At 55.9% G+C, this 14555-nt stretch overlaps 1 protein-coding gene across 4 annotated transcripts in view; it reads left to right on the top strand.

The window, feature by feature from the left end:
• DNAJC11 (DnaJ heat shock protein family (Hsp40) member C11) overlaps positions 1-14405 on the top strand; it is a 51302-nt gene extending 36897 nt beyond the window's left edge. Inside the window, exons 7-17 of one of the 4 annotated variants that reach the window (XM_080656771.1) lie at positions 822-895; positions 3462-3651; positions 5922-6007; positions 6322-6438; positions 9908-10063; positions 10825-10894; positions 11341-11398; positions 11536-11678; positions 12838-12967; positions 13297-13368; positions 14212-14405. In XM_080656771.1, coding sequence (XP_080512897.1) covers positions 822-895; positions 3462-3651; positions 5922-6007; positions 6322-6438; positions 9908-10063; positions 10825-10894; positions 11341-11398; positions 11536-11678; positions 12838-12967; positions 13297-13322 — 1050 coding nt within the window. In that variant the 3' untranslated portion in view covers positions 13323-13368; positions 14212-14405. Of the gene's footprint in view, positions 1-821; positions 896-3461; positions 3652-5921; positions 6008-6321; positions 6439-9907; positions 10064-10824; positions 10895-11340; positions 11399-11535; positions 11679-12837; positions 12968-13296 lie in introns of all 4 variants that reach the window. The other 3 variants (XM_080656770.1, XM_080656769.1, XM_080656768.1) reach the window with 3 other exon arrangements.
• The last annotated feature ends 150 nt before the right edge of the window (positions 14406-14555 follow it).

Here is a 14555-nt window from a genome sequence, read left to right as displayed (position 1 = left end):
ATGACCTGGGTTGGCCTCATCACTGTACAGGGTACCAGGTGTCAAACTTCACAAGGTAACTCCCCAAGAGAAAAAGGTCTTCGATCTGAGAGGGAACCCCAACTGCTTAGGCTGGAACAGCAGCTTTCCCAGAGACGCCCACTTCCAGAAAGCGAACCTCTGGAACTCGGGGGCTTTGTTCCCTTCAAGCAAAACCTGTAGGCTGGTTCGTTCCCCACATGATCAGAAGGCAGTGCCTCTGTCTCGGTGCCTGGCCCACCAGTTGGCAGTCATTTAACAGCCAGTTCCGCCGAGCACATTGAACGGCATCAAATTAACATTGAAGAGTTGCCTTGAAAGTCACCCAGACTAATAAATGAGGCAGCCAGGGCTGGCGGCTTCGAGGCTGTGAGTCAGAACCGCTCATGGGTTTAACGTCAGGCCCCTGAGAACCATCGCCAGTCACCCGAGACCTGCGGGTGGCGAAGCTGAGCGGATGGAAAGGCAGATGGCCCTGTGGGGGCCAGGGGGGCCCCACCTGACTGCACAGCAGCCGCTCTGCGGACAAAGGAGCCAGTCTCCCCTTCCTCCCTGAGCTGGTGGGAAGGGCGGAGCGGTGTCTGCTGGAGGGAGGGGCTCCTTCCTGAAACACGCCTCAGTGGACAGGCCTCTGCCTGGCAGAGGTCAGGAGGGACAGCGAGTCTGCAGCCCTGCCTTGGGAGCCCTGCCCGGCCGGTGCATGGCATCGGGGGAGGAATCACAGCGGTGCCAGCCGGAGACCTGGGCTGCTGCTGCTGGAGACGAGCCTCCGTTAACGCTTCTCTCTTTCCTTTCCTGAACAGTTAGAATTTGGAGCTGGGGATCTGCAGGGCCCTCTCTTTGGTCTAAAGCTGTTCCGTAACCTCACGCCGAGATGGTAAATATACAGAGATTAACCCTCTTTGAGGCCTTCGTGGATTGGAGAACAGAGGCTACGTGATCTCTCTGGCAGGGTCATCTGGATTTGCGGGCTGCCCTGCGGGTCACTAGGCAGGCGCTGAGGCTGTGGGAGCAGGGTGCACAGAGCCCTGGGTGGGCCTGCTCTGCCCGGTGGTCTGCAGTCCTCTGTGGGGCTGTGAGGACCCCGAGACGGGGGAGGCGCCTTCATAGGGACATTGGTTAGCGTCTGACACATTCATGAGCTCGGGCACCATCTCTGTCCCTGAGAATGAGGGTAAGCTCTGAAAGGGGCCCCCTGAGCAGTGGAGCTCGGGAGACCCCCTGTCTGTGGAGCGAAGGCGCCAGTGCTTTAAGCCCTGGGCCCTAGTGTCACACTCCTAAACTCCCTCCCTGTCCCTTCTGGAACAGCAGGGGTGTCCTCGTTCGCACTTGGGGGTACTGTGAGCTCAGATGAGGATGAAGGTGGGGGAGGGGGGTAAACTAGCTCTTTCCTCGGGCGGTGACATGTAGCTCCAGGAGGCCTGGGGTGGGAGCTCGCTCCAGTGGGTGTGGTGTTGGCCACACTGCAGGGGAGACCGGCCCTGCCCTGTGGTCTGTAGGGAAAGCAGCTCCGCAGGTCCATCCAACACATGGGACGCACGGAGCGGCGGGGGGGTCGGGGGGGGGGGGAGTGTGAGATAGAGGACGCCACCTGGGGCGGGAGAGGAGCGCAGTGTGGGAAGATGGGCGCGGCCTGGGCAGAGAACGCGGGGAGGGCTCCAGGCTCCCCACAGCCTATCGGTAGAATCCGGCTCCCCCCACCTCTGCTCTAGGACTTGGACCTGGGTCTGGGAAGGGGCAGGATTCATACTTTACCCAGAGCATCCGGTGAGCAGTGTCTGTATGCGTGTCAGCCTGGCCCTGACCTTGTCTGCCTAGGCTCGTCACCTCTGCCCCAACCCCTACTGTGAGCAAGCAGAGGCAGGGCATTCTGAAGATCGGACTCGTGAGGGGACACTTGAAGAAAATCCATGGGCCATTTCATCTAGTTGAGCCTCGAAGTGTGCAGAGTGGTCACCGGGGTCTAGGGCTGGCTCGCCACCAGCTGTGCAGGTGTGGAAGTTCCAGCGTAGCCTCCAGGTCAGCAGACCTGAATGGAGGTTCATAACAAGGACACTGGTCATCCGTGTGCACTGTCAGCTCTGAGGGCGCCCTGGTCCCAGCTCCACTTCCTTGTGAGTCCAGATCCGTGATGAGAAGTTGATTGTGTGGAATCGGCCCTAGAAAGGCAGCAATGCCCTGCGGAAGGTTCTCGGTCTCCCGCGCAGGGCCTGCCTGCCAGTCTCCCAGGGTCTGTCTCTCTCTAGGACACGCTGGATGAAAATAAACAGGGTCTCACTTTTTATATTTTGGTTCTTTTAAATGTCACTGTCACTCTCTTAAAGTCCAGGGTGACTTTTCTCTCTCTTCCTGCTTACTCTCCGGGGTGACTAAAGCAGAAAACGTAGCCTCTGGGTGTGACCTGAGGATGAGCTGAATGCGAGGGGAGGTTAGGTTGGGCCTGAGGAGGGCAGAGCTCATTCACTTGGCTGTGGGAAGCCATTGGAAGTCTCCGAGAGGAGCGAATGTGATCAGAGTCACCACATTTGTTATTTTAATGGCAAAAGGGTCGCTTCAGAGCTTGGGAAGAAGAGAGCAACTAAATTCAGGCAATCGAGTGCCTGCGGCTGCGAAGGCACCCTGTTTGCTCACCTTTGAACACCTTGAGTCAAATGGTGTGAATTCCTTTGCTTCTGAAGTGAAATACCCCTTTTAACCAGAAGGTGGGGCTGGCTGCCTGGAAACTGGCCGCAGAGGCCTTTCCTGGAATGGCTTTCTGTGCGGGGCGCTGGCATGAGGTCGCAGCCTGCACACTTCATTGTAGCACTCACGAGATGCCGCAGGAACTGACTCCTGTTTGTGTCGGTCAGCCTGCGGTAAAGCTGGTTTCGTTACCCGTCGTGTAGCTTAAAAGTCCCAGGGCCTATTGAGGACGTGGAGGGAGGGCTTCGGGCACCAGCCCCCAAGCAGCTTCAGTCTGTGGGTGGCCGTCAGCATCCGTGGGCAGGCGTTACATGCCTGGGCCCCCGGACATTCCGGCTGAGTTGGTCTGGGGGGGCCGTGGGCAGTGGTTCTCAAACTGCTGCCGTTAGTCACCTGCAGCTTTTAACGCCCACAGCGTTCTCTAGACTCGAGGTGAGCCCAGTGGGCGGCTCCCCGGGCGATTCCGACTTGCAGTGGGCCTGGCTCCCTGGCTGGGAGCAGGCGTCAGTGCCTCTGCTGGGGCTGAAGTGGGGATGGGAGGGATGGGGGGTGCAGATCAGCAGGGCGACAGCGGGAAGATTTCCACTGAGTCGCCCTCTGTCTCCCTCTTATGATAGAGGCTCGGCCTCCTGCTCTCCATGCCGGGGGTGGCCCAGGGGTAATGGGCGTGCTGTGAGCAGGGTCTTAGCAGAGAGGAAGGGGCTAGGAACGGCTGAGAGCCAGCATCATCCGGGACCTTTCTGTCTGCCCCCCACCCCCAGCTTTGTGACGACCAACTGTGCGCTGCAGTTTTCGTCCCGGGGGATCCGGCCTGGCCTCACCACTGTCCTGGCTCGGAACCTGGACAAGAACACCGTGGGCTACCTGCAGTGGCGGTGGGGCATCCAATCGGCCATGAACACCAGCATCGTCCGGGACACCAAAACCAGCCACTTCACCGTGGCCCTGCAGGTGAGGCCGCGTCCGCCCGCTCCCAGTGTGCCCCCGGCAGCCTGCCCGAACCTGAGCGCCCGCCCGGAGGGACCTCGGAGCGTGTCCCGAGCACTCCCTCTCGGGGTGGAAATGCCGCTGTTCTCAGGCTCCCAGGGTAGCTGTGTCCAGAACCCTAAAGCCAGAGGCCTTTTCACAGCTGCTGCCGGGAGGAGTCCCAGAATCGGGGGGAGCGGGGGGCAGCCCAGGTTGGTAGGTGACCCAGAGCAGAGTTGTGCACTCAGATGCCTCTTTGTTGGGCAGGAGAGTGAGACCGGTCATCCCTCAGGGGCAGCTCGGTGTTACCAGGTGGACCGGTTACTAATGCGGATTTTGTCATCAAAACACGATAATTTCAAGAGAAACATCAAAATTGCTTTATTCAAAGTAATGTCCATCGCTAGCTACACATTTCCCCATCTTTCAGGGAATTTGTGGGTACCGTCCCAAAAGAACGTTTCTTGTTTTGAGGCAAACCATTCAGAGACCCAATTTTCCACTTCTTCGTACGTTTTGAAGTGCTGCTCAGAAAGTGTGTGTGCCATCGATCAGAACAAGTGGTCATCTGAAGGAGCAAGGTCTGGTGAATATGGCGGGTGGGTTCATACTTCCCAGGCAAGATCTTTTTTTTTTTTTTTTAATATATTTTATTGATTTTTTACAGAGAGGAAGGGAGAGGGATAGAGAGCTAGAAACATCGATGAGAGAGAAACATTGATCAGCTGCCTCCTGCACACCTCCCACTGGGGATGTGCCTGCAACCAAGGTACATGCCCTTGACCGGAATCGAACCCGGGACCCTTCAGTCTGCAGGCCGACGCTATATCCACTGAGCCAAACCGGTTTCGGCCCCAGGCAAGATCTTTTAACGTGTCTTTACCTGGTTTTGAAGTGTGTGATGATGCATCATCATGAAGCAAAATTACTTTGCCGTGTCTTCTGGCCCATTCTGGTCATTTTACAATCAAAGCATGGCTCAAATTGATTATTTGTTGTCAGTAGCGATCAGTATTAACAGTTTCACCTGGTTTTAGAAGCTCATAATACACCACATCTTCCTGATCCCACCAAACACAGAGCATTGTCTTCTTTCCGAAGCGATTTGGCCTTGCATTCGATGTTGATGGTTGACCTGGGTCAGTGGTCGGCAAACTGTGGCTCGTGAGCCACATGCGGCTCGCGAGCCGCGGTTTGCCACTCTGTTAACTAATGAGTTTGCCGACCACTGAGATAGGGGCTTAATCACAAGGAACAACAACAGCCTGTAATTATTGGAATTGAGAGTCTAGGTCAGTGGTCAGCAAACTCATTAGTCAGCAGAGCCGCAGTTTACTGACCTGGGTCAACCCATGATTTTGTGCGTTTGGGATTCTCAAAATAAATCCACTTTTCATGGCCAGTCACAATTCGATGCAAAAAAGACTTCCTTTCTTGTCGTTGAAGCAACATTTTACTGATGACTTTTCGGTTTTCCATTTGTCTTTCGTTCAGTTGATGTGGCACCCATTTTCCTTCCTTTAAAATCTTCGCCATTGCTTGTAAGTGATTGGAAATTGTTTGCTGAGCAACGTTTAATATTTCTGCAAGTTGTTTTTGAGTTTGACACACATCTTCATCCAATAATGCTTGTTGTTGGTCTTCAAACTTTTTCAGTTGACCTGGACATTCTTTGTCTTTCACATCAAAATCATCACTTTTAAAGCATTTAAACAAGCGTTCATGAGTATCTTGAGATGGAGAATGTTCACCATAAGCTTCACAAAGTATACGATAACTTTCAGCAGCAGTTTTCTTCAAAATAAAGTAATGAATTAAACTTCTCGCAAATGCTCTTTTTTTTTAGCATGAAATTCGACATTTTTTAAGCATAAAAATATCTATGATGTTAACGCCTTCAGAAAGTTTGACATATGAAGTTTTGAAGCTTGTTGTCAATACAACAAAATAGCATATATATCAAATCGCATATATATCAACATATGTGTAACTCCATCTCTTGAAAAAAATCCGCATTATTAACCGGTACAGCTGGTAGACTTCATTCTCATGAGAAGGCAGGAAACTGGGTTTTATGTGAAATCCTGTGTAAATATTGGCTACGGGTAAATTTTTCCACCCCTCCTGGGGCTGCCAGGTGGTGGCCCTGCCGGAGAGGCCGGCCCGCGGTGTGTGCCCAGCGGCCAGTCAAGGGCAGTGCCCTCCTGGCCACAGGGTCCCGGCCACCGGCCATGTCTCTTTCCCTGTCTTCTCAGCTCGGAATCCCTCACTCCTTCGCCCTGATCAGCTATCAGCACAAATTCCAGGATGATGATCAGACTCGCGTGAAAGGGTCCCTGAAGTGAGTGCCGGCCCCGGCCCCGGAGCCTGCCCACGGGGTCTGCAGGTGGAGCTGTTGGTGGAAGAGCCCGCTCTGTCCACCTGTCACGTGTGACGTTCTCAAGCGCCTCCTGCCAAGAGGCAGCGGGATTCACTCCTGTGGGGGCCCAGGGGGTGAACTGGGGGGTCGAATGGCCAACCTGGATCGTCAGTGTCTGGCTTTGTTCTGTCCACTCCTGGGTGGTGGCAGGGCGGGCGGGTGCAGGCCCCCACCCCTTTGCGATGACGGTGCCGTGGACGGGCACTGACGGCCCTTGTCGCCATCTGCGCCCTCAGGGCCGGCTTCTTCGGGACGGTGGTGGAGTACGGGGCGGAGAGGAAGATCTCCAGGCACAGCGTGCTGGGGGCCGCGGTCAGCATCGGCGTCCCGCAGGGCGTTTCTCTCAAAGTCAAGTAAGTGGGGCTCGGATATTTGTGGCCACCGGTTACCTGCTTCCGTGCTCACCTGGGCTTTGCCTACGTGAGGATGAAACAGATTTCACTGGTAATGTTCTCAAAGGAGCGGCTGCCTCTCCTGTCTTTGGTGTTTAAGCAGATGTCAGGGAGCCCAGGAACTCGCCCTCGGGTAGCGAGGCCCAGCTTCAGGGTCTGCGTCTCTCTGCCCTGCCTCCCTGGCGGCCTGGACGCCTGGCCGGGTGCCAGCTCCTCGCCCCCCTCCCCGATACCACACGCGCCTCCAGCGTCCTCAGCAGTCCAGGCAGCGGCGGTCATCCCTCTACACCGGTCCTTCTGCCTCTCTGCTGCCTCTGGCTTTACCTGGCCAGTTGCTTCTGATCGCATAGCCTGAGAAATGGCCCTCGCGCTGCCCTCCTGTGTGTGGGTGACTGGGAACCCCGATCGGCCTTCACACAAACACGGGTTGTTGAAATGTAAGGCAGTGAGGCCACCCTTCTGCCTAAGCCCAGGCACTGCCTCCGGGGGGCAAAAGCCAGCGTCCTTCAGGGCCCCCGAGACCTGCCGTCTGGCTAATGGGTACTCTACTCTTCACAGAACCAGCTCTTGGCTTTGCTGACTTTCTCTACTGCTTACCTGTTTCCTGTTTCACAGATTTCTGATTTTATTTCCTTTTTCTACTTATTTTTGTTTAATTGGCTCTTCATTTTCCAGCTTTTTAAGGTGAAGGCTTAGATTATTAATCTTAGACTTCTCTTTTGTTGTTGTTAATCCGCACATATTTTCATTGATTTTTTTTTTTTTTAGAGAGACTGGGAAGGGAGGGAGGGAGGGAGACGTCGATGTGAGAGAGACATCCATACTGATGGATGCCTGCGGCAGTCGTGTGCTGCTTTGGATTGCTGTGCAGCACCACGTTGTGTCGCCGTCCACAGTCCGTCCATCAGCTTAAAGGTGTTTCCATTGTGCCCTGCCGGGTGGCTCCGTGCTTGAGCATCGGCCTAGGAACCAGGAGGTCACGGTTCCATTCCGGTCAAGGGCACATGCCCAGGTTGTGGGCTCGATCCCCAGTGGTGGAGCGTGCAGGAGGCAGCCAATCAATGATTCTCTCTCATCATTGATGTTTCTATCTCCCTTCCTCTCTGAAATCAATACAAATATGTATTTTTTAAAAAGACGTTTCCATTGTTTACAGTTTTTGATGACTACAAACAAAGCCTCTCAGACGTTCACGCATAGGTTTTGTGTGAACAGTGAGTTGTGATTTCTCTTGGGTAAACGGTAGGGGTAGCTGCTGAGGTATCGGGAGGTGTGTGCTTACTTTACACCAGAGTGCCCAGCCTCTTCCGAAGCGGAGGTTTTATTTCATTTCCCAGCAGCGGCGTGAGCGTTCCAGTTTCTCCGCTTCCTTGCCAGCCTTCGGATACGGTCTTAATTTTGCCTCTTTGAGTGGGTATATAGGTATATCCTGTTATGGATTTTTTTGTGGGTTTTTTTTTAATATCTTCTTATTGAATTCAGAGAGGAAGGGAGGGAAGGAGGGAGAGAGAGACAGAGATAAAAACATCAATAAGAGAATCATCGATTGGTTGCCTCCTGCACGCCCCCTACTGAGGATCAAGGCCGCAACCCGGGCACGTGCCCTCAACTGGAATCGAACCTTGCAGTCTGCAGGTCGCCGCTCTATCCACTGAACCAGACCAGCCAGGGCTCCTGTTAGGTTTTGATTTGCATGATGGTGAGTTGAGCATCTTTTCATGTGCATATTTGCCATCCGTGTATCTTTTTTTAATCTTTATTGTTGAAAGTATTACAAATGTTCCCTTTTTCCCCACTAACCACCACCTGCCCCAGACCACCCCCACCACCTGCCCCAGGCCAGTGAAGTCTGCATTTAAATCCTTTGGGTTCTTATTGGGTTGTTGGGGTTGTTTTTGAGTTTGAGTTCTTTATAATTCTGGAGCTGCTTTTATTTTTGAAGGGTGTTGTCACTGGACATAGAATTCAGGGTTGACAGTTTTTTCTCCGCGCTCGAAAGGTGATGTTCTCCTTGTCTCCTGGCCTCAGCTGACTCTGACGGAGCTCATTCCCCGGTGGGACCTGCGTATCATGTCTGTTTTTTTGGCTCCTGGACTTTGGTTTTCCTTCTGTTTTTCAGCACTTTGGCGCCCCTGTGCTAGGTGCGGCTTTGCTGTGTCTGTGCTGCTTGGGCTTGGTAAACCTGTGCATTTGTAAACTTATGAGCTGCGTCAGTTTGGTATTTTTAGGCCATGGAGTCCTCAAATACTTATTCCTGCCTCGTTCTCTCTCCTCTGGGCCCTAATCACTTGTGTATTAGATCTCGCTCTCTTTTTTAAGAGACTGGAAGGGAGGGGGAGAGAGAGAGAGAGACATTGGTGTTAAAGAGCCACATTGATTGGTTGCCTCCTGCCCGTGCCCCAACAGGGGCTGGGGATCGAGCCTGCAACCGAGGTATGTGCCTTTGACCGGAATCAAACCTGCGACCCTTCAGTTGGCAGGCCAGCGCTCTGTCCACTGAGCCAAACTGGCGAGAGCTGTATTCGATCTCCTGCTGCTTCCGGCAGGTTCCTAGGCTCTGCCCACTTGTCTTAAAAAAAGACGTTTCCATTGTTGACAGTTTTGATGACTACAAACAAATAGAAGCACCTGCTCTGACCGCCCACTTTTCTCTCTTGGTTCTGCCGACTGCATAGTTTCTGTTGGTCCGTTTACACGGACACCGGCTCTTCTCCTCAACCGGAGTCCGCTGTTGGGCCCAGGGGCCCATCCAGTGAATGTAGATGGCTTTGAGCATAGTATAAACGTTAAACCCTCCCTGTGCCCTAGCCGGTTTGGCTCAGTGGATAGAGCGGCGGCCTGCAGACTGAAGGGTCCCAGGTTCAGTTCCACTCAAGGGCAGTGTGCGGGAGGCAACCAGTTTTAGCCAGTCAGGTGGTCCAGATGAGAGGTGCCCTTAGGCTGAAGCTGGGGGACCAGGAAACGGGCTCCATCCTTTTAGCGCCAGCCCCCTTTCTGCCCTCTCCTACCTGACAGTCCGCCTGAGGGCTGACCGGTCCCGGGGGAGCTGCTCGGCCGTTACTGGAAGCAGGACCTCCTCAGCCTGCTAACTGGGCGTGTTCACACACTGCGGACAGGTGGCCTAGGCCTGGGGTGTGGCCCTGTCTCCAGCACACCTGGCGGAGCGTCCACTCCTGTCTCCTAAGGCCACGTCTGCTCTGGTCAAGCGTTAGTCTGTGGCTTTGCCCTTGAGGTCAGCAGGCACTGGGCCCTTCTTCTGTCCCATTCATCAAATCCCGCAGCTAAGCTTTGGGATGGGGTCCAGCACAGGAGAGGGGTTCCTTCCACCTGGCGTCCGGTGGGTCTCAGCGGCTCTCCCTGGGGCTGAGACCCCGGAACGTCCCTGGAAACCTGACTCGCCTTCCGTGTTCTGTTCTGTTTCCGTTTTCAGGTTAAACAGGGCCAGTCAGACTTACTTCTTCCCTGTTCATTTGACGGATCAGCTGCTCCCCAGCGCCGTGTTCTACGCCACCGTGGGGCCCCTCGTGGTCTACTTCGCTCTGCACCGTCTCATCATCAAGCCATACCTCAGGGCGCAGAAGGAGAGGTGAGTGAAAACGTGTCACGGGGACGTCACTAAACGACTCGGTGCCTCGGTTCCCTCGGCTTTCCAGGGGAGATGATATTAACAGGGCCCACCCCCTATTTACATCAGGAAACATACTCCATGTGTGCAAAATGCTCAGCACGGGGCGTGGTCCAAAACGGGCAGCCAGTAAACGTTGGCTGTTCTAGAAGGGCTGCTCTTAGCCTGCGTCGTTCATCCCTGCTTTCGGAAAGGATCCGCTTACAAAATGGTTGAGACTTTAAACCGGGGTTGGGAACACCCTGCCCAGGCAGAGGGCCCGTCCATTCAGGGAGTTCGGGGCCTCGGCTTCTCAGGAGGCTTGGGCCGAAACAGGATGTGCTGGCTCAAGGCTTCTAACGGGACCGGTGTGTGCTGCCCGGGTCCCCGTGCGTTGCCGACGGGAGAGGGTGTGTATGGATCTGAAGGCGTGTGCACGTCCTTCCCAGAATGTGATGTGGTAACCCCCGAAGGCTGGCATCTCCTGTGACGCACCTGCTCTGACCTCCCACGTCCCTGAGTCACTTCAGCTGAGGCTTCTCTCCACGGGGACTGGCAGTGGGTTTCCCGTCGGCTCTGGCGAGGAGGCGGGGAGCCATCCAGGGACAGGGCGAAAGCTGCGTGACAAGCAGATTTGCTAAAGTCGGGGACTAGGCATGCAGTGAGATCGCAGACTGTTTGCTGGGCACAGGTCCAACGGGTGACACCACGCTCACACGTGGCTTGTGTTTTTGTCGCGTAAGGGAACTGGAAAAGCAAAGGGAAAACACAGCCACCGACATCCTGCAGAAGAAGCAAGAGGCAGAAGCCGCGGTAAGCGCCATCGGGGTCCCCCACCCCCCACCCCCCCGTCCTTTGGCTGTGTGCTCTGAGCGCTGCGGCAACCACACTGCTCCTCCGGGTTCCGGGCCACGGGTCCTTACCTCGGTCTCAGTCCTCAGGCCTGGGGCTCGGGCTGCTTCCCCCCAGCTGCGCTCGCATCGCAGTCTTTATGTCGCCACTGGCGTGTCATTCCGGGAGCTGCAGGCTAGTTCCAAGGATGAGACTTGGTGACCCTCGGAAGGCATAGCAAGGTGTTTTCACGTGGTGGGTAGTGCCCCCTCTCCCTTCCCCTCCCGTGACTTGTTTGACGTGACATAACAGACGTCCAGGATAAGTGACCGTACTGCCGGGTCCCTGCGGACAGGGGCGGCTGTGTCTCTGAACCAAGGGCGGAGCCCGGGGAGGGCCCTGATGGCCGCCTGCCCCCTTCTTTGCAGGTTCGGTTGATGCAGGAATCTGTCCGAAGAATCATCGAGGCAGAAGAATCCAGAATGGGTGAGTAGGCGTGGCCTCTCTTGGGACAGGGTGGGTGAGGGGGTTCTCAAAGGAGCACCTGCTCGTGCAGTCCAGCTGCGGGTGGACGGGAGTGAGGGTGTCGGCCGGGGCCCCGCTCTGACTGAGCCCGTCCTCAGGCCTCATCATCGTCAACGCCTGGTACGGGAAGTTCGTCAATGACAAGAGCAGGAAGAGCGAGAAGGCGAAGGTGATCGACGTGACGGTGCCCCTGCAGTGCCTGGTGAAGGACTCGAAGCTCATCCTCACGGAGGCCTCCAAGGTACAGGCCAGGCCCCCCAGGACTCGGACAGAACGGCTTCTGGGGCAGCTGGCCACTGGGAATGGCCACGTGGCCATTTCATCGCATCAGAATCCTGCCCAATCTCACACCCAAGTTACGTCCACGTGGGAGCAATTGACTTCATGCTTTCACCCATTCGTCCACTCAGCAAGTATTCACTAAGCACCTACTATGTGCCAGTCACAACAGCAAACAAAACCCCTCTGCTCCCTTTCAGGAGCGCGCCCGCGTCGTGGTCCCCTCCTTTCCCCGGCGCATTGCCTGGGCCTCGCCCTCTCCTGAGCTCCCAGGGCCCGCCCTTCGCTTCTGTCACGTTTCCTGAGCTGCAGGGGCCAGCTGCCTCCTTCTGCTACCGCTGTGCTCTCTAAATGAGCTTTCTCTTAGGGTTTGAAAAACAAAACACAGTGTACATCCTGCCTTCATGGAGCTTGCCCGCTGCCTATTGCTCGCCTTGTGCCAGAGGCAGTGAGGTCGCCCGGCACAGCTGAAGCTCACGCTGGAGCCTGGGGTGTGGGCCACGAAACTGAATTAAAGTGCAGATCCGCGCCCTGGCCCGCGTAGCTCAGTGGTTAGGGCGTCAGCCTGCACACCAGAGGGTTGTGGGGTGATTCTCGGTCAAGAGCACGGACCTGGGTTGCAGGTTTAATAATTGGTCCTGGTCCCGGTCAGGGTGTGTGTGGGAGGCAACCAATCGCTGTGTCTCTCTCATCGATGTTCTCTCTCTCTCTCTCTCTCTCTCTCTCACCGCCCCCCTCCCACCTTCTCTAAAATCAATGGGAAGGATATCCTCTGGGGAGGATTAACAAAATGCGTATCGCTATAGAGTGCTGGTGCGCTCAAGGCCCAGAGCTCTAGGCCCCGGAAGCCTTCCAGTGTGTCCGTCTTGGTGGGGCTTCTGTGAAGACAGTGGTGTATTTGGGGGCGGGGGGGGCGGCGTGTTGAGAGGGAAGGCTAGGACTAAATAGGCAATTTTTTCAAATTCTCATTTCTTTCTCCTCAAGTGGCCAAGTGTGCGCCTTCCGAGGGAAGAAGACCCCTCCGAGGGCGCCACGCCTGCGGGGGGAGGGGGAATAGACCGTGGGCGTGCGCATTTAGACGCCTGTCTTGGGCCCCCCTCGAATCAGGGTCTCTGTTCCAGGCTGGGCTGCCCGGGTTCTACGACCCGTGTGTGGGCGAGGAGAAGAGCCTGAAGGTGCTCTACCAGTTCCGGGGCGTCTTGCACCAGGTGATGGCGCTGGACGGCGAGGCGCTCAGGATACCCAAGCAGTGTGAGTAGCTGCCCCGGGACCGGGGATGTCCGTGTGGAGCCACGGCCGGCTGCCCGCCCTTACGCCTGGGAGCAGACGGCGTGGGCGACTCCCTCGGGCCGGGGCGCTGCCCTGGGGGCGGGGGCCAGTCTTTCTCAGGTGGAATTACAGGGAGCCCGTTCCTTCAGCTGCAGCTCGGGTGGCAGGGTATGAGGCAAACCCCGCTGCTCCTTTACGTTCCAGAACCATCCGTCGGCCGCCGGCCTCTGGTCTGCTGGTGGCTGAGCCGGGTAGAGGCCGGCCGTGGAAACAGTTGCCTTTTGCTGCACTCAGTCTGTCTTCTCTTACAGCTCACAGGATCGATACAGACGGATAAACTGCTTGAGAAAAAGGATTACAAGAGGCTGCAACAATCTCTTCCTGTGAGTCTACAAATTCGGAAGCAGGGAACCCAGACATCAGAAGTTTATTTTATATTATTCCTGAGGAGGTGGCACCGTGTCATTTACATGAAGGGACACGCACACCTGCTTTTGTGGGTGCTGTAGGCAGACAGGCAGCCCCGCCAGGACCAGAGCCTCAGACAGCCGTGTCTGTCTCCCAAGGATCATGTCCCCGAGGGAAGGGCCCCGGCGCCACCCCCCTTCTTGGTCTGTGTGGAGGCCGCCGGGAACATCCTGCCTCACACAGGACCGGGACTGCCTTTCCTGACACCACCCTGCCCTGGAAGGAAGGGAAGAACAGGCCTCCAGTCCAGCGAGCATCTGGGTGGTCGACTTGCGGAAACCGCCTTTTCCTGCTGAATATGGAGGAGCGTGGGTTTATAAATCTGCTTTTTATCTGAGAACAAATGGCTTGGGAAATTAGTCTCTTCTGTCCTCCCAGAACTTCTCCAATCATTCCACTGGCACCTGGCTTGGGACAGCAGTGACCTCTGTTCCCAGGCCCATCCCTGTCACGGGTCACTTCCTTCCAGGACCCGCCCACCCATCCCACGCGGCTCAGCCTGACCTGCTTGTGCCCCCCTCCACGGTGCAGTGCTGGGGTGAAGAGGGTCGGGAAGTGGAGGGGAAGCATAGAGGCCTGGACCACCCACCGCAGACTGCCAAACCCGCCCTAGCAGCTCCCAGGCCCGCGCCTTGCCCGCTCGGCCAGCAGGTGGCGCTGCTGCTCTGCGCACCCCGACTGGCCCAGCTCCCTCAGGAGACTTCTTTCTGGGTGTCTGCTCCCCAGACCTCCTTCCTCCCTCGCCTCTTTTGGTGCAGGAGCCAGGAAAGGGCCGAGCAGCCCGGTCTGTTACCTGTCAGGAGAGGCCCGTGGGCGGTGGTTCCGACAGCTTCAGGCTTCACCTCTGCGCTGGTACCAGTGGAATCGTTAATCCCCTCCCTCTTGTCCCTCCAGTTTTTACAAACAATTCAGAGTGTCCAACTATGAAATATTTATCTCCATTTTAAAAGTCCTCTGAGTTGCTGCTCTGATGTGAATCGTGCAATACGCGTTGCGTTTATTGAGTCTGACTTTGGACCCACCCATTCCCTCCGAGCAGGTGGCTCCTCTGGGCACCGACTCTTCCTTCTGCCTGAAGGGACTGCAGGAGGCCTCTCCCCAC

Source organism: Plecotus auritus, assembly GCF_963455305.1.
Source record: "Plecotus auritus genome assembly, chromosome: 2".
NCBI classification, from domain to species: Eukaryota; Metazoa; Chordata; class Mammalia; order Chiroptera; family Vespertilionidae; genus Plecotus; species Plecotus auritus.
Note: the sequence above shows the minus strand (reverse complement) of the source record. Positions and strands in the feature narration are given on the sequence as shown.